Genomic DNA, 18243 nt, shown 5'->3' with positions numbered 1-18243 from the left:
TTTTTTTCCTTCCATTCAATTGTGTCTGATTTTTTCAGGCTGCCTGGACAGGTCCCTGCACTTTCCTTGGCAAGGCTTTTCAGAAGTGGCTTGGGAGAAAGTGACTGGTCCAAGGTCACCCAACTGGATTTGTGTCTAAGGTGGGATGAGGATTCACAGTCTCACAGTTTCTAGCCTGATGCTATATCTGCTACATCCAACTGACTCTCTATAATCTATATTACTTTGCTTTCTTTGGTGGCCAATATTTTTATCTCAGCAGGAACAGTCTTCTTTCTCTGAAGATGCTGAACTCCCAGTGGAGAAGTCTTTGGGCCATCATGGGAGTTCTGCTCATCCATTCAGTGGCAGGAGTGCATAGCCTCTGTTGGGACAACAGTTGGTGTTGGGACATGGACACGGAAGTGAAGATGTTGGTAAGTGGACGGTTTACCTAGGTCCCTCTTTTTCTTAAGTGGCTGTATTTGGGAGAGAAGGCCCAGAATGTAGACCATCCAATGCAATGGTTGTGAATTAAGTTCAGGTAAACTCAAGGAAATGCCTTATAATGTTTGTATGGAATTCGTTACCCAACATTATGCGTGATAGTCACTTGCTTATATGGGGATTAAATAGAAGTTATTGTCCTTGATGCTCTCTGAGCTTGGCTGTTGTCTTGAAAACATTTCATTAACCGAACTAGGTAACATTACCAGTGCACTGATGATGTTACCTAGTTTAGATAATGAAATGTCTGCAAGAAAACAACCAAGCTCAGAGAGAACTAACCTGAGCTACAAATATTTTCCTTTATTGATAGAAATTATTCAGATTGATGAAGGCATTGTATATAATCTGTGATTAACTTTTTAATCATAAGAAGCCTACATGTGTCTATTTCACAGGACCTTCTAAAGTCCTGAATGACCTAAATCAGAGTATTTACAACAAAAGTCCGCAACCAGAGTCCCAGGCTTACATGTAGCCCCTGCAAAGGATGGGATATAGTCCTCAAAAAATTCTCCATAAGCAACTTGGAATGTTTAATGTGACAAAAGGAGGAAACTATTATATACTTTGGGAGAATTCATAATTTAATTACAGTAAATTTTATGTATGTTTGTATGTATGCTGTTTTTTTTTCTAAAAAAGCCCAATGGCAACTGATTGTGGCCACATTACATAATTAAAATCAAATAATATTTTTTAAATCATGCATTATCTATATACTGGTCTAGGCTTCCACGGCCACTATCTGTAGTGCAATGTTGAGCTTCATAGCTTAGTAGCTGTGGTTGAGACAATAAATCTCCTGATATTTTATCAGCAACTATGGCTGGCATCTTGAGAGCATCAACTCTTGATCCCAACCTTAGTTCATCTCCTTAGCATTTCCTTTTGTCTTCACATAGGGTAAAACAGATGGATTAAACTTCAGCACAGCTTACCATTTTGCCTCAAATGAAAAAAAAAGAAATGAAACAAAAATGTTGTAAAATTGGGAAATCTGATGATACAGTGTATTTGTTTGAAAAGATCCTTAGCAGCGCAAGCAAGCTTTTTGCAGTCAGAGAACACATTAAATGTCAGTCTGTCTGCCTGTCTGCCTGTCTGCCATCTATCATCTATCCTCCTCCTCCTCCTCCTCCTCCTCCTCCTCCTCCTCCTCCTCCTCCTCCTCCTCCTCCTCCTCTTCTGTCTATTTATTTCTCCTCTCCCCCCTCTCTTTCTCTCCCCCCCAGGGGCCTGAGATGTGATACTTCATTAGAGGAGAGGGAATAACTTTTTCATCTCTTCTTTTTGTTTCATTTCTTTTTTTTTCATTTGAGGCAAAATGGTAAGCTGTGCTGAAGTTTAATCCATCTGTTTTACCCCATTCTTCCAGAAGTCAATGAATTGCCTTTGAATCCTCTTTGTAGAGGGGAAGGTAATCCATGGGCTCAGATGGTATAATCCAGCTATAGAAGGAAACCCATTGTTGTAAGGGACTATGGAAGGAGAGTGTAGCAGAAGCAAGCTAGGCTGATAATGGATGGCTGATAATGGGAACTTAATTTTCCTTTTGTATTGTCGTCGATCTTTTTTTCCCCAGACCACCAGTCTTTCCATTTCTTTAAGCTTTTATATTGCATTTTAAAATTAAGGCCAAAAAAGTCTGAAATGATCACTTTTTTTCCAGTTCTATATCAGTATGCACAGCAGAGCCACATCTTGGCATGTCTAGAGCTCGTGGAGAAGTCAACCAATGAATGTCAATAATTGACACCTTTTTGGTTGCTGATAACTGAACCCTGCCTCCTGGACTTAAACAAATCAGTTGAAATCCCTCATCTACTACTAAAAAAATAAAATAAAATTGCTCTTCCACAACATCATTGTGTGTATTTGGTGGTCTGAAAACAATTAATTAATTAATTAATTAATTAATTAATAAGAGAGACTGATAGAAATGATGGCATGGGAAGGGCACCCTCATGTTCAGCCTGGTGGCAAGCCTGCATTTGAAAACCTCAAGGGGCATTCCAAATGTTAGCAGAATGGTGGCAAAATCTTTCCAAATGGCAGCATGTGGTGGTAGGCAGCGCCAAACAATACACACACAAACACCAGAACATTGGAAACTGATTGCCGAAACGGCATCTGACTTAGTTTCACATGGCAATGAAATAGTTACACTGAGCATGGAAAAATGAGATATGTGATGAGAATACTCTCCAGTGGAAAACAGAACTCTTGACCTGGGTTACAGAAAGACTGAGCTCCTTGATGTAGTAGCAAAGCTAGTAATTTTGTAGATTTGAAACATCAAAATAACTATTCCTTGCTGGAGAAAATAGTGGGGGCATGAGGCATTTATAATGGATTAGAGGTGGGAGGGCTTCAGTAATGTGGAAATTGCTGGTAAATCTGGCTTCTAAAAGGGATGTCTGGAAGCCCAGGATATTTCTGGAAGAGAAAAGGATCTCATTCTGAATGTTCTTGAAGAAGGAAGGGCAGGATGTACATCCAATGAATACGTGAGGCATCGACAGGAGTAATTTTGTCTTGCTATCTAACTTCATTTATGATATCAAATCATTTATCTCATCTAGTCTAGGATTCAATTTCCAACAATGGCTGAAAATTTGTAAGTGGGAAATTGAAACCAAAGAAATGTTACTTACTATTTTTTTTGCCACCTTATCATCACTGAGAAAAGCAGCTTTTGCTTGTTCCTGTCCAAGTGAAATATATAGGAAATTCTTTCAGTGGGAGGATGCAAAAGCAGATACACCAGGAGTGGTTTGACTGGCTAGGTGAGATTCAGCCAACTTTTTGGAGGTACCAACTATGCTTAGATGAAAGCCTTCTCCCAAGTTGCTTCCTGCTTTAAAAGAATACATGATCCAGGCACGAATAAGATTCTAAATATGATTGAATTAAATTTAAAAAGGAACAGTTCAGCTTTAGAAAAACTTGCCTGCAAATAAAAAAAATGCCTTGCAAAAGGCTGGCGAGTCTGACTCTCATTGCTGAGGCAGTAACCGTGAGAAAACGAGAAAGGCAAATGAGCTCTAGGCTGAACTGAAACCTGTACAGTTGTTTTGAAACCAATATCTCCCTGCCTGTCCTCCCCTGTTTCCATTGCAGGAGTGCCTCAGGGCTTGCAGAATGGGCGTCTCAAACGAGTCTCCAGTCTATCCAGGAAATGGTCACATGCAGCCTCTCTCTGAAAATATTCAGAAGTACATCCACTGGAACAAATTTGGGAAGAGTAACAGCAACGGCAGCAACTTCGGCAATAAAAGAAAGGACCTTTCCAGTGACTCCGGAGCAGATCTTTTCTCGGCCTCTTCAGAAACCCAAGACAGCTGGGAAGGAGAAAGCCACCAAGAGTCCCGAGAAAAGCAAGAAGGCAAGAGGTCCTATGCAATGGAGCACTTCCGATGGGGGAAGCCAGTGGGCAGGAAAAGGCGACCCATCAAAGTCAATCCGAATGGGGTGGAAGAGGAATCGTCGGAGAGTTATCCTCAGGAGTTCAGAAGAGACCTTTCCTGGGAGATGGAATACCCTGAACTTGACTCCCCGGAGGAAAAGCAGAGCAGTGAAGCCACTAAGGTGGACAAAGAAAAGCAACGGAGAAAAATAAAAAATGTTAACGCTGCCTACAAGATGCACCACTTTCGGTGGAACACCCCAGCCCTGTCCAAGAAGAAGCGCTACGGTGGCTTCATGACCTCAGAGCACAGTCACACTCCTCTAGTGACTCTTTTTAAGAACGCCATCATCAAAACTGCTTATAAGAAAGGCCAGTAAGGGTGAGGGAGATCAAGACCAACAGCACCCTTGCTGGGTAGCAATGGGGAAAAAGGTCTGGGCGCCTCACATAAGAATTTCTCTGACATATTTCATGACAATATTATTAATGAATATCATTTATTTTCATTGTTCTTACTTATTAGTATTAAATAAGAAATTCACTGCTTAGGAGACACTTTCACGTTTGCCTTCTGGTTTTGAATATACCAATAATTGGTGGGAGGCGTGGGTGACAGATGTTTAAGGTGACAACTGCCAAGGTGTGTAAGTAAGCAGGAAGAAGAGCTAAAGGAGTAGTTATCTTTCAGAGGGACAGATTATTTTTATATTTTAAACCAGCTGTACAATACTGTAAATGAAAGGATTAAAGTTGTAAACTACTACTACTAAGAGTAACAATACATTTTTTGCAAGCTAACTAAGTGTCTGAGATTGTCTTTTGGTTACTTGGAGTGCAATCTTCATCATTTCAGAATCTTCTGCTTTGCAGCAGGCAGGGATGCAATGTTGAATGGCATCAACATTAAAAAAAAAGATCAGAGAAGGCTCATTTTTGGAGGGAAAAAAGATTTTATTTGCACCTGTCTTTGTATGCTAATAGTTAGTCCAAAAGTGGGTAGATCAAAAAGCAGGCAAGGTCAAATCACTTTTACACACGCATCTCAAGGAAAATGGGTGCCACCTCTAAATATTTACCTTTCCCCCCTATGTACCACATTACATTTTATTGGGGAACCATACTGTGAGTTTCAAGAGTAAATTACTTGTCCACAATTTGACTTAAAATGAGGATGTCCCTGAGAATCAACCAAAAGATCTTCCACACAACACATTTTGACCCCTCAGTCTCTCTCCAAAGCATTTTGATGCTGATTTGGACGTTGCCTCTAGTGGAAAGTGGAACTCTGAGAATAGGCAGGAAATAGCCTGAGGCAATTGATGCTCTCTCCAGCTAACCAGTGGTAGAGGACCAAAACATCACCACTGAGACTGTCCCCTGTCTCTTGAGTTGTACTTACTTTTGGAGTTAGAAAAAAACCCTCACAAACCCCACCTATACAAAAAATGTTTGTGTGTGTGTGTGTGTGTGTGTGTGTGTGAGAGAGAGAGAGAGAGAGAGAGAGAGAGAGAGAGAGAGAGAGAGAGAGAGAGAGAGAGAGAGAGAGAGAGAGAGAGAGAGAGAGAGAGAGAGATTACGGGGAGTGAGGGAAATTATTTGCTACCTGCCCCCGTGTTTGCAATACCTGTGGTTCTTTATTCTTCAACAATCTAAGCTGTCAGAACAAAGGAAAACTGCTTGGCCATCAAAATGCCCCTAACTGGAAATCTAATATACAACCCCATAGTTTTCAGCCAGATGCTTTTTCTAGTAGCAGCCAGCACTTCCTAAATTAGGGCCATGGGGCAGTGGTGTGGGGGCTCAGGAATGGCATACTACAGTTGAAGAGGTTGAGAGGTGGGGTGAGGCAAGTTTTCATTGTTTACCTCAGCAGGGAAAATTTAGTCTATCAATGAAACTGGAATAACACTAACTAGAAGACTCAAAGGTGTTTGTTTTTTCTTCAAAAGACAGCTGGGCTGTTTTTTTCCCCTTGAGGAAAATTTTGAGTAACTGCAACTCCAAATATTTATTATGGCAAAATAGTTTTCTAGGCTGGTAGATATCTAGGCATAAGATTTGGTGTAAGTGAATGCAAGGAACAGAAAGGAGCACACCAGGAAAACAAAATGCAACATCTGGGACAGTTACATTAAATCTTCTGTATGGATAAACTAAGTAGTGTGGCCATTCACAAAGAATCATATTTTGTTTTCTTTTTCCTTCAATCTCATGCTTTAAATATTACGCTTTACTCTCTTAAAGATAGTGCAATCCAAATTGGCAACAACATTTAACATTTATTTGGAAAGGGCACCCAGATATCTTTATTCAGAAATAAATAAACTGTCCCTCAACTATAAATGACCTTTGGGAAGATCAACAGTAAAACAGCTTCAGCTAATACCTAATGCAATCTGTTCCCCCACATAAAATGCATATTGTGTATTTTAAATACCACGATTACAAAAATACGGTATTTCAAGCTTTCTTAGATCTAGCCATAAAAAAGAATGAAATATTATTTAACTTGGAAATGTTCCACCTGTTCCTAGTGCAGTCACATTTTATCTTGAAGCTGTGGGCTATACCTGAACTAAGGGCTGGGAATTAAATATGCCTAAATATATAAATGCAATTTCAGTGGACAGTAGATTTCAATTATTTATTCAGCAGTATAAATTGTTCAATGGTTGAACTTCCCATTAAATATTTTGGTAAAATCAAAAGATTAATGTATATTCTAAGAGGGATTTACAATATTAATTCCTATTAGATATCTACACAATAGATAAGGTAATGAGAAAAACTTTATTGCAGGATAAACCCTTTTGAATATCCTTGGCCAAACTGAGGTTATTAGATGATGATGCTGGTTTTAACATGCTGGATTTTCAACTATATCATTGGGCCTTAAGTTTAAAATTTTACTTTTTGAACAAGTTTTTTATGATTATTCCCCTCCTTGGGCCTTTTTGGAGAATGAATGTGTAACACTTCTGAAACCTTGACAAGTTTGTGGCCCAGGTATACTAAACTGGGACCTGTTTTCAACTCTAAAAGCTACCAGGCATATTTGGTTATTTGTAAAAGGTTACATTTCATTTCTGAATCACATGAGAAATGATAGAATAACCCAAATTTGAAAATAGCATGAAAGATGCTTTACTGGAATGCTTGGGCTAACCAAGGGATCAGTAGCTTAGTTCATTTTATTTCTAATAGTTATTTAAATTTTTTTGAGGGACTGAGTATTGAATATGACTTATCTACAATATTCATTTGGCAATACATATAAAGTATGTTATGGAATCTTGGTTGTTTGATTGTTAATGTTTCATTAACCAACTAAGCAGTACCACCAGGGCGAGTGTTGGATTTGCTCTCTGTTTATATAGTATATAGTAGCTTGCTTAGCCAATGTTCATGGGGGTGTGGTTTTCTGGACTGTGCCTAAATTAGTCTGGGAAACTGTAAGCATCCTAGACCAAAACACACACCCACACCCTAGGGAATTCCTAGAAGTTTTTGTATTCAGACAAATCATCTATCAAGAAGCACATAAAACTAAGCCATATTTACACATCATTCAAGAGACAAAAAAAGATAAAAACAAAAAGACCAGAGCATGTCCTCTCCAGCAACAATGAAGTAGCATACAGTAGTCCTTGCAGTGTCTGCTCTTGACCTATACAATATGGTTTATGAAGAGGTGAACTGGATGAGTTTACTAGCTGTTGTCAGTTTTCCAGGTGCAGTTGTGGCAAACAGTCACTCACATGCAAATCTTCCATAGCTGGTGACAACTGCAGTTTTGTCCAGCAGTTCCAAAGCTCCATAACAGCAACATATTTGAATCCTATTTGACTATTAACTGAACCACTACAGTACATCACTCAACTTTACAATTGTAAAAGGCTGATCCTGAAAACTGTTAAGGATAAGAAACATCTGGTCCTTTGGACGTTATGACATCCTTCACCATTGACCTGCTGGCTTAGGGTTGTAGGGAGCTGTAATTTAGCAGGAGTGTCATTCGGCTCCTTTCTAACCTGTTTGTTTATATGAGTTTTATGCTTAGTCTGCAGAAGAGCTATAGATGAAAGACTGCCACTGGTCCAGATTTTGCCTTGTCTACGACATCCTTTCCTTATATGTTAAAGGTAGGATTTCCACAATCCCTGACCACTGGGCATGATGGCCGAGGCTGATGGAATTTGGAATTTATCTCAAACATGGCAACCAGGCCACTTTTTCTTCTTTTTAAAATGGTCAATTAAAACCAGATGATTGAAGAAGCAGCTGGTATGTTGCCACAAATAGCACCATCTTCTATATGTTTTTATCTTCATGAGTTGTAACTCAGCAGAAACCTATGGGCTTTCTTAGTAAATTAAATGATGGCTATTTATAGCCTAGCAGTCTAGGAAAAAAACATAAGGGTAAACCTGGCTGGTGTTCTGGAAAAATTAGAGTGGCAGAGAGCCTTCTAGCAAATGATTGCTCTAAAATCTTAAACAGAATAGAATATTTTTATAGGTGGCAACAGTCAAGAATTGAACTGGGAACTTGTGTATGGGCACTATTATTGAAGCCCATCATTACATTTTGCCACTAGCTCAGGGGTAGGCAACCTCGGCTCTTTTATGACTCATGGACTTCAACTCCCAGAATTCCTGAGCCAGCTTGGCTGGCTCAGGAATTCTGGGAGTTGAAGTCCATGAGTCATAAAAGAGCCGAGGTTGCCTACCCCTGCACTAGCTCAATTCATAATTCTGTATTTGAAATTGAAATTGTAGGAACTCTGGCAACTTTGTACCCAATTGCTCTGATGTTTCAGGCCAAGAAATAACTTTTCAAGGGATGGAAAATATTTCCTAAGTATCTAAAAATTCACTTTTCTTAATCTCTTCGTCTCTTCGAGGGAATCTCCAGGCATTTTAGTCATAGAATGAACAGAATGACATTATGTTAGGCACCCAGACAGATTTACAGTGGACAAATATCACAGCAGGCAGATAGAGCTCACATGGAATCAGGACTATGCAGGTCTGCAGGAGAGAGTATGGCAACCAGCGAAATATGGATCAAAATGTTGTGATGCAAATTCTGCCTGTCTTTACTTGTATGCAAAGTTGTAACACTAATATGAAAGGTCAGAGGTGTTGTGACATCATAATATACACTTCACAATTTTTGTGTAATCTTGGTTAGGAATACATTCCCGTGGACAGGACAATAATTCCTGGTCATATCCATCTTCTACTCCTTTGTAGAAACCATAAGGCTGGAAAGAACATTTTTCTCCATACGGATGATCATCTTTGCAGCAAAAAAACTCTCCTTTAGTTTCAATAAGTTGCTATTTTTTGCCACAGCTGAACATTTAATGAGCAGCACATTTCCTGCAGCTCCTCCCTGTAGTTTACTTTGTCTTTGTTCCTCCCAAACAATATGCGTCAGTGTTTTCTTTTTCATTAGAGAGGAAAAGTTTTCTGCACATTTTAAAAATTAGAAAAGGGCAATTTGAGGCCTTAGGATTGCATGCAAGCCTTCAATCATGCTCCCCCCCCCAATTTAATAGCATGTGGAACTTCAACTAAGTCAGGATGGAGCCTACAACAGTACAACTAAAGCAGCGTTTCCCAACCTTAGGAACTTGAAGATGCGTGGACTTCAACTCCCAGAATTCCCCAGCCAGCTATGCTGGCTGGGGAATTCTGGGAGTTGAAGTCCACGCATCTTCAAGTTCCTAAGGTTGGGAAACTCTGAACTAAAGTACCACTTGTTAAAAAGGATAATGGGTTTAAGAAAAGGAGCAGCGTGTCTGTTATCATCTTGGTTTATTTAAACCTCTCACTCACCTTGCTAAAAATCCTTCGTGCCATTATGAGGTTTGACACACAGGTCAATGAAGGAAGGGCATTAAATACTCTTAATATTGCCAAAAGAATACACCTGAAAGCCTACATATATGGCATGGCCTTGTACCATCATGTTCTCCAAAAGATTAAGTGCACACCCTGGCACCAAAAAGTGCCCTTCCTTTCATTAGAGGAGAGAGAGAGTGTGTAGAGAGAGTTCCCTCCTTTAAATTTCTGGGAGTCTACCTCTGTGAAGATCTGACCTGGAAAGTTAACACAACCCAGGTGGCTAGAAAGGCCCAACAGAGGCTTCACTTTCTTAGGATCTTGCGGAAGAACAGGGTAGAACAACAGCTAATGACCCTCTTTTACCGGTCTACCATAGAGAGCGTCCTCTCGTATGGTATTGTGGTTTGGTATGCTGGTCTGACAGCCGCGGATAGGAAAGTATTACAGAGGGTAGTGAGCACAGCACAAGACATTGTGGGCTGTTCCCTGACACCACTGGATGACATCGCCAGGGCTCGCTGCCTTGAAAAAGAGTGAGGAAGATTCTCAGGGATGACTCACACCCTGGACGGTATCTCTTTACTCTCCTACCATCCGGTAGGAGATATAGGAATATAGCCAGCCGTACCAACAGGCTGAAGAACAGCTTTTATCCGTGGGCTGTTAGGCTTTTGAATGGGATGTAATCTTATGCAGAGTTGACTTGGGAGGCCGGTGTGTGGTGTAGTTGGTTCACATAGTGTGGTGGGATGGAGGGTTTGTTGTCACTGTGTGTTGGGGGGAGAGAGCACAGGGGGAGGCTCAGCTAATCTCAATGTACACATGTTGTACTTTGACAATAAAGGTTTATTATTATTATTATTATTATTATTATTTATTATTATTATTATTATTATTATTATTATTATTATTATTATTATTATTATTATTATTATAACATTTGAAATGAAGAGTAAAATTTCAATTGTGAGAAGGGAGAGGAGAGGAGACAAGAGGAAGAAAACCCAAGGGAATTACTCTGAACAAGGAACCACACACATAAGATAAATGAGACAAACCCACAGAGAATAAATTCATTTTATGTAATGGATTATCAACACTCGCTTTCACCAGAGAAAGATTCAATTCTTCAACACTATTAAAACAGCTTCTAGAAAAGGGAAGCAAAACAAATTGCCACCTTTTCCCAGTCTATAAAAAGGCTCTGGGGATGCACTTTGTGGCTTTTATCATGACTGAACATGGGCTGATCACGAAGAAGGAAGAGAAACCAAGTGAGTAGACTCTAAGGGAGGTGTCCAACTCTCTCGCTTGAAAGGGATGTTGAGTGGCTGCTCCCTGGCCCCAGGAGCTCCCTGTAGCTCTCAAAGGCGCCATGATAGCATTCAGCATGGTTCTGGAGGATTTGTTGCTCAGCTTCGTCTTGGCATGCAGTCTGGCTCTCAGTAGACACACAGATCTGGGAACTTCATCTCATACACTGGGATGGAATGGTTCTGAGGCTGGCCATAAGCAGCTGTGATGGTTCCAGAGGGACTGGGAGGGGGTCTGCAATGGAGGGGGACAGGAAGACAGGAAAACAAGCATATAAGGACAGGAAGGTATAAGACATTTATTCATTGGCATCCTTCAGTCTCGAGAGACTATGGCATCATGCTCTGGAAAGAGGTCCTAAAGCAGCATCTGGTGTGGCTAAAAAGGCCAATTCAAGAGTGGTTGGTAAAGCAGACACCACAATTAACAGACTTACAAAGAGAGTATGGCTTAATAAGAAGCTGACAGAACATACAAAGATCCAGGTCTATAGAGCCTGCGTCCTGAGCACACTCTTGTACTGCAGTGAGTCTTGGACCCTTTACGCACGGCAGGAGAGAAAGTTAAACACTTTCATATGTGCTGTCTCCGACGTATTCTTGGCATCACCTACATAACAAAGTTCCAAATAGCACAATCCTGGAATGTGCTGGAATTTCTAGCATGTATACACTATTGAAACAGCAATGTCTACGCTGGCTTGGGCATGTCGTGAGAATGGCTGATGGTCGGATTCCAAAAGATCTCCTGTATGGAGAACTAGTACAGGGAAAGCGCCCCAGAGGGAGACCAGAGCTGCGATATAAGGATATCTGCAAGAGGGATTTATTTATTTATTTATTTATTTATTTATTTATTTATTTATTTATTTATTTACTTACTTACTTACTTACTTATTTATTTATTTAATTGGATTTGTATACCGCCCTTTCCCGAAGGACTCAGGGAGGTTTACAGGGAATTAAAACAAGAAATACAAAAGTTAAAAACAATTAAAAAGATTATAATAGTCCCTGAGAGAATAAACCCCCAAATTAAAATTAAAATTAGAATTAAAATTCTCAGCCTGGGCCAGAGAGCTCGAAGAGCCAGGTCTTCAGGTCCCGGCGGAATGAACGGAGGTCGGGGGCAGTCCTCAGCTCCACGGGCAGCTGGTTCCAGAGGGCAGGCGCACCCACTGAGAAGGCCCTCCCCCTGGGCGTTACCCACCGGCAATCTTTTACCGGCGGCACCCTGAGAAGACCCTCCCTGTGGGAGCGCACTGGACGAAGGGAGCTTGATGCTGGCAGCAGGTGTTCCCTCAGATATCCCAGACCACATCTAAAGGCCTTGGGAATGGACATTAACAGCTGGGAACCCTTGACCTCTGATCGATCAGCCTAGAGGCTAAAGACGCAGCATGGCCTTCTCCAATTCGAAGAGACACTTGTGCGGCAGGCTGAGGCAAAGAGGCAGTCCTGGAACCAGCGAAATCTGGGGGCTGGACAGGGGACAGATTGTATCTGCCCTCAGTGTGGAAGGGATAAGACATTTAAGAGAAAACGAAAATAGCAACTACCCCAAAAACTAAACTACAGAATGAGGTGGGAAACTTTGTTCCACCAACTCGGAAGGAAGAGCAAGAAGCAAGAGCAATAAATCATTATTTGAGGACCTAGGAAAGCTTTCCTACCTCCCCCTCCCATATAGATTATGAATCATACTAACATGCTGGTAAAGGGAAAAGTCTGAAAAGTTGGCTTCTTGGGGCTGTGATCTCTACAGGGACAAACCTTTGGGCACATAATGCTTTTTGCAGAAGCTCAGGTATTTGGTGGAACCCCTTGTTACTCGATGCTACAAACAGCCAATAAATAAATAAATAAATGAGATTTCCCTTGAACCAGCTAGCTGCTGTAGGATCCCATAAAAGGCAAGCGTTCTTTAGGAAGAAGCCAATTGGCTTAAGAGGATTCCTACAGAGAATCTAAAGCACCCTTGCTTACTTCAGATCTATTCAGATCCTTTATTGCCAATCTTGCTGTCTTGATGAACCACTATAATTGCTGTTTCTGCTAGCAATCTGCTGCCTGGATATCCCTAAGGAGAAAGTTATGTCACCTTCCCTTACCGTATTGTGATCTCAAAAATCTGGTTGAGCTTGCTCTGTAGTAGACTTGCCTGCAATAAGAATATCACATTGATTTTAAGTACTGCAAGTGGAAAGTCACCTTGTAATGAACACAAAGAGATTTTTCATAAGGGTTTTCATCAAATTCTATTTTATATGGCACTATAACAAAATCCTTTAAATTAAATTTACTACAATCCCCCCTCCCCAACCTAGAGTGGATCCCCTTTCATGGGTAGCTCTGCAATTCCAGTGGCACTAGCGCTATCTTATTTCAGAGTAAGTAGAAGCACTTTGGAAAAATCTTTTATTTTATTCATCTTAGGCATTTTAATTTTGGGGATGGTGGTGATTTAATTTATGACACCAGAATAACAATCCATTGTTATGAACAACATTTGGACAATTAAAAAAGTTGCAAATTAAACTATACTCATAGAACTTCCAGTTTGAAAATGGAAAAAGTGACCTCCACAAACATTCCTGAGAACTGCAACTCAAACTGCCTAAGCTGAGCACTTCAGGCCCCATGAAGAAGAAAATGTCTATTTAACCAACATCTTAATCTTAAAACTAATTTGATGAATAGAGGAAGTTGCTTACACCAAACCAGACTCTTAATGGCTTTGGTTAAGAACCTATCTGGAAAGGCAGCAGCTCTTTTGGGTGCCAGACAGCAAGACATTTTTCTCCCTTTTGTTCTCTCAACACAGGCCCACAAGCAACCTTTACGGCACCAACTACTTTGTACCTCCTCAAAATGATGTGTGGTTCTTGATCATTATAAGGTCCTCCCCACACACCCTTATTTGCTCTAGAGAGAAATGCTGCATTGCCAGGGACTGCAGTTTAGTTGCTCTGCATATTCACTGCAAATGAGAAAACACTGAACTATGGGAGTCCCCCATTCTGACAATGGTTTTTGACGAATTGCCTGTTATGACTACTTCTTTTGTCTCCCTACAAAGTCTTTGTTATGGACAAGATCTAGCACACTTATCAACAATGCAGTTGACTTGATCAGAAGCTAGAATCTGCTCAGCACCTATTGGCCAATTCACACTGCTCTGAGCACACACACAAACACATCCCTTGGCACTACCCTCCATATATATGTGGGCCTGGGTTGTAGGAGTGACTGGATATCTGATTTTGCAGGTTACTGGTGTGTTCTGAAGCACTTGTCATATCTTACACAAGGTCCTTCAAAACAAGAGTGCTCTTTAAAAGAACTCTAGAAATGTGTTTCAAAACAGGAACAAGATTCAGTAACCTGAGGATTCCACCAGTTGCTTTCCTTAATTTGTCCAGGATTAGAATTTACAGGAAGCACCACATTGTCTTTATTGCTGTGGAAGAATAGGGTACAAATATGGAGGAAACAAATTTTATGCAGACATCTTTTCTAACCTGATCAAATATTTGAACAGATACTTGGGACTCTTGTGTGCCCAAAACAGATGTAATAGAGCATGAGGTTATCCTTGGACAGTGTCAGAATAAGGGGGAAAATTCTCTTTTAATAATATTGTAGAATGCTGGTGCAAAATCGCTTCATTTCAAGCTACCTCTTCCATACACCCTATATTGTCTGCATAGATTGTGCTGACCTAGCACACAAAACACCACTTCCATTCTGGAACACCTCAACCTATTTCAGCTTGTCTTAGCATTGGACTGCAACAGGACAGAGGTGACATTATAACTGAGGAAACACGATGATGATTCACTTTGGCCATTCTACAACCTGTAAAACATTGTTACTGATCTGTATGAGCGAGCAAAATAACAAAAATAATCTTATTCAGCTTTTATCAAGCTGAATCAATACATAAAGAAGCATCAAGAATAAGTTACAACACAAATAAAACACATTTCTCTTCTATTGCCATGTGGTATGATTTCATTATTCAATCTTATCCTACTTATTTCAAGATATGCTATCCTCTGTATGAGGACTGTTCCTCAGTATATACCAAGGGAAACAATACAGGCAAGCAGAGCAGGAGAGAGGGGACCACAACAGGAAGCCCTGATACTTACTCGGGCCCCACAATGAGCTGCAATTTCTTCAAAGGGAGCTTTCTGGAATTTTTCAACCACCTGCCGCCTCCTTTCCCTCTCTTGTTCCTCTACAGCAACACTGTCGACTAACAAGAAAGCAAGAAAAATTAATGACTGGGGAGGAGTAGGATGAAAATCCTGCCCATTTAAACTTGAGTTCAGCTTCCTGGTTTAGGATGAAAGCAGAGTTTGTCTTAATTTTCAGTTGTTTTAATTGCTGTGCTATTATTCTGGGATGCATATATAGAATAGGTGTCAGGACCCACCCCAATCCACGTCTAGGAAAACAAAAACTCTTGGAGTCAGTTCTAGTCCAAAAGGAATTTTTACTAGGACATGTTTGGTTGTGGAAATACAAGACAGGACCTAGTATTGTTTTACAGATTGAAACTTTATAAAGAGTTCCCAGTTCAACCCCCCTTCCCTCAACCCCATTTGGTCAGCCCCCCCCATCATTACTTCGTGTCATCCCTTTCGTGGGAAAAAGGGAACTTCGGATCTTTTACGGTTATTGCCTTCTTCCTTAAATGAAGACACAGGCCAGATACTGTTCTGTACCAGTCTGCTACCGGCCCCGCAGCAAAAGCAGGGACAACCCCTTTACAAACAGCAAGTGGCTGGAATAAAGCCTGCCAAATTTATTCACATAAAACAGAGCAAGACAAGACACCAACCATAAAACACGAGCTAAGAAGCAGGAACAATCCAAGCGGTTGCCTTCAGCAAACCAGCCCTCCCACATATTCCCCTTAAATACAGTTCAGGGTGTGGCCTCTCTGTGCCTCCTTCCGAGGTGCCCCATTGCCTTCCTCTGTTTACTCCTGACTGACTGCCTCCTGCGTCGGGCGTCCTTGAACAGGGCCAGCTGTGGGTCATCTTCATCCACGCTGTCAGGCTCACACAGCTGGGTCTGCATCGTGACCAGATGAGAGGGGCCTTGCTGGGGGCTCTCATCAAGCTGTCCAATCCCCTCAGCAAGCTCTTCAACACCCCCCTCCTCCTCCTCTGAGTCGTCCGACCCAACTGCCGAACCCACAGGCTGACCCTGAATCACAACAGATGCCTTCTTCCCTAACCCTCCCCTTTGTTCCCCCAGTTCAAAAGGTTTCCCTTGGTCTTTGAAATAACCTAAGGCATGCTGAATCCACATCCGCTCCTCCTTCCTCGGGAGATGGCAGAATCCAGGGGGGTGGGATAATGTTTTAAACATACATTTATGAATGTGATATAAATGGATTCTGACAATAGGAAAAGGGGTGGAGGGAGATAATTAGATCAGAGATTTTCAAAACTCCCTTCCCCCCAGTCAATCTAGTTTTAGCTGAAATAGTACAATTGTTATTGCCGTGAAAAAGACTTACCAATTGCTTTCTTGAGGGTTTCATACGTGATCTCTTCAGCTGGCGCTCTCTTTGGGGGATTGATGGGAAGAACAACACAAACAATGGTAGAGAAAGAGTATGTTAGGAACTAGGCATATTAAAATCTGATAAGAGGTTTAGAAAGACATCCAACGTTAAAGGAATAATAGTCATAAAGAAACTTTATTTAACAGAAGAAAAAGCGAACTACCTCATCAAACGAATAATCTGTATAATGTATTATCCTAAGAATGTAAATAAATAATAAATCCCCTTTTCTATAATCTTGTCTGTTTTGCACTCCTCTAGCTAAACCTCTTTTCCAAACAATTTTGCCACTTGCCCCAAACATTCCTCCTTGCTGCATGCCAAACTTCCAGGTGGCCCAAGGCATTGGAGACACTCAACTACCTAACTAGGGAATCCATGCTTCATATATTTGGTTAGGATTTGGTAAGCAGTCCATTATTTTCTTTTCTTAAATCCTACTATGGAGTTTGTTTTATTAATGAAAAACACTTGTTTTAAAAGGTTTATTCTCATCCTTCTTGTCTTGTAACTAAGAACATACAAGTATGACAGATTCAGAACAAAAACAGATGGATAAGCATAAGATCAATGATCTGAAAGTTCACTAGCCTCGTTTTTACATGCCAGAATAAAAAAGAAAACATTTGGCATTTCATAAATGCTTACCCAAAGTGGTCTGCTGACCACTGAGAGTTATCTTGAATTAAAAGTTCTTATCCTCGACCTACCATAGAAGCTACGTGGCAGCACCTCTATGCATCTGATGAAGTGAGTTGCAACTCATAAAAGCTTATGTCTTTCATTAAAATCTGTGAGTCAGGAATGGTGCTGCCAGACTCCTGATTTATTGCTACTATAAATACAGATTTTCACTTAGATTAACTTTCCATCAAATCACAGAATTGAAAAAGCCATTTAGACCATTCAGCCCAATTTGTTATCTGTGCAAGAATCCTAATTAAAGCATCCACAACAGGATATTCAGTCTCTATATGAACACATTCAGCAAACTGGTGTGTTCACCGTCTCTTTGGAGAACTGACTGATGAATTCTTTCTACTACCAGTCCCCCTCTCCCCCTAATATTCAACTGTAATCTATCACCTTCATGGCCCATGACTGCTATGCCAAATCTGCTATGAATCATATTGTGAAGTATGCGGATGACATGGCAGTGGTGGGTCTTATTTGGGATGATAATGAAGATTCATATAGGGAGGAGGTGAAGGCTTTGGTAGACTGGTGCAATAAAAATAATGGAGCTTTGAATGTTAATAAAACAAAGGAGATCATTGTTGATTTTAGAAAGAGCCAGCATAATTATACTCTACTTTGTATCAAGGCTGCAGCTGTGGAGGTGGTCAATAGTATTAAGTACCTGGGGGTACAAAGAACTAACAATCTGACTTGGTCTCTTCATACGTTATCTTTAGTGAAACGTGCAAACCAGTGTTTGCATTTCTTGCACTGGATGAGGAGACCACATCTCTCTTTCTGTCCTGGCCACTTTTTACAGAAGGATGATTGAGAGTGTTTTAACAAACTGCATCACTGTTTGGTTTGGTGGTAGCAGTGTCTCAGATAGAAGGTCCATACAGAGAGTGATAAGGACAG

At 40.7% G+C, this 18243-nt stretch overlaps 2 protein-coding genes across 2 annotated transcripts in view; one reads left to right on the top strand and one right to left on the bottom strand.

The window, feature by feature from the left end:
* Positions 1 to 227: 227 nt before the first annotated feature.
* On the top strand, positions 228 to 4275 carry POMC (proopiomelanocortin; the record flags this gene model as incomplete). The annotated part of the gene is made up of 2 exons (XM_083359097.1): positions 228 to 416; positions 3610 to 4275. The coding sequence occupies exons 1-2, from the start codon at positions 285 to 287 to the stop codon at positions 4273 to 4275; spliced, it is 798 nt and encodes a 265-aa protein (XP_083215223.1). The 5' UTR covers positions 228 to 284.
* A 6534-nt stretch (positions 4276 to 10809) lies between these two features.
* EFR3B (EFR3 homolog B) overlaps positions 10810 to 18243 on the bottom strand; it is a 117269-nt gene continuing 109835 nt past the window's right edge. Inside the window, exons 20-23 of the mRNA XM_083360863.1 lie at positions 16600 to 16648; positions 15218 to 15324; positions 13175 to 13224; positions 10810 to 11298 (exon numbers count right to left, since the gene is read on the bottom strand). Of these exons, the coding sequence (XP_083216989.1) occupies positions 11193 to 11298; positions 13175 to 13224; positions 15218 to 15324; positions 16600 to 16648 (312 nt within the window). The 3' untranslated portion in view covers positions 10810 to 11192. The remainder of the gene's footprint in view (positions 11299 to 13174; positions 13225 to 15217; positions 15325 to 16599; positions 16649 to 18243) is intronic.

Source organism: Vipera ursinii (assembly GCF_947247035.1).
Source record: "Vipera ursinii genome assembly, chromosome: 1".
In the NCBI taxonomy this organism is placed as follows: domain Eukaryota; kingdom Metazoa; phylum Chordata; class Lepidosauria; order Squamata; family Viperidae; genus Vipera; species Vipera ursinii.
The sequence above is the reverse complement of the archived record's forward strand: the minus strand, read 5'-3'. Positions and strand labels throughout refer to the sequence as shown.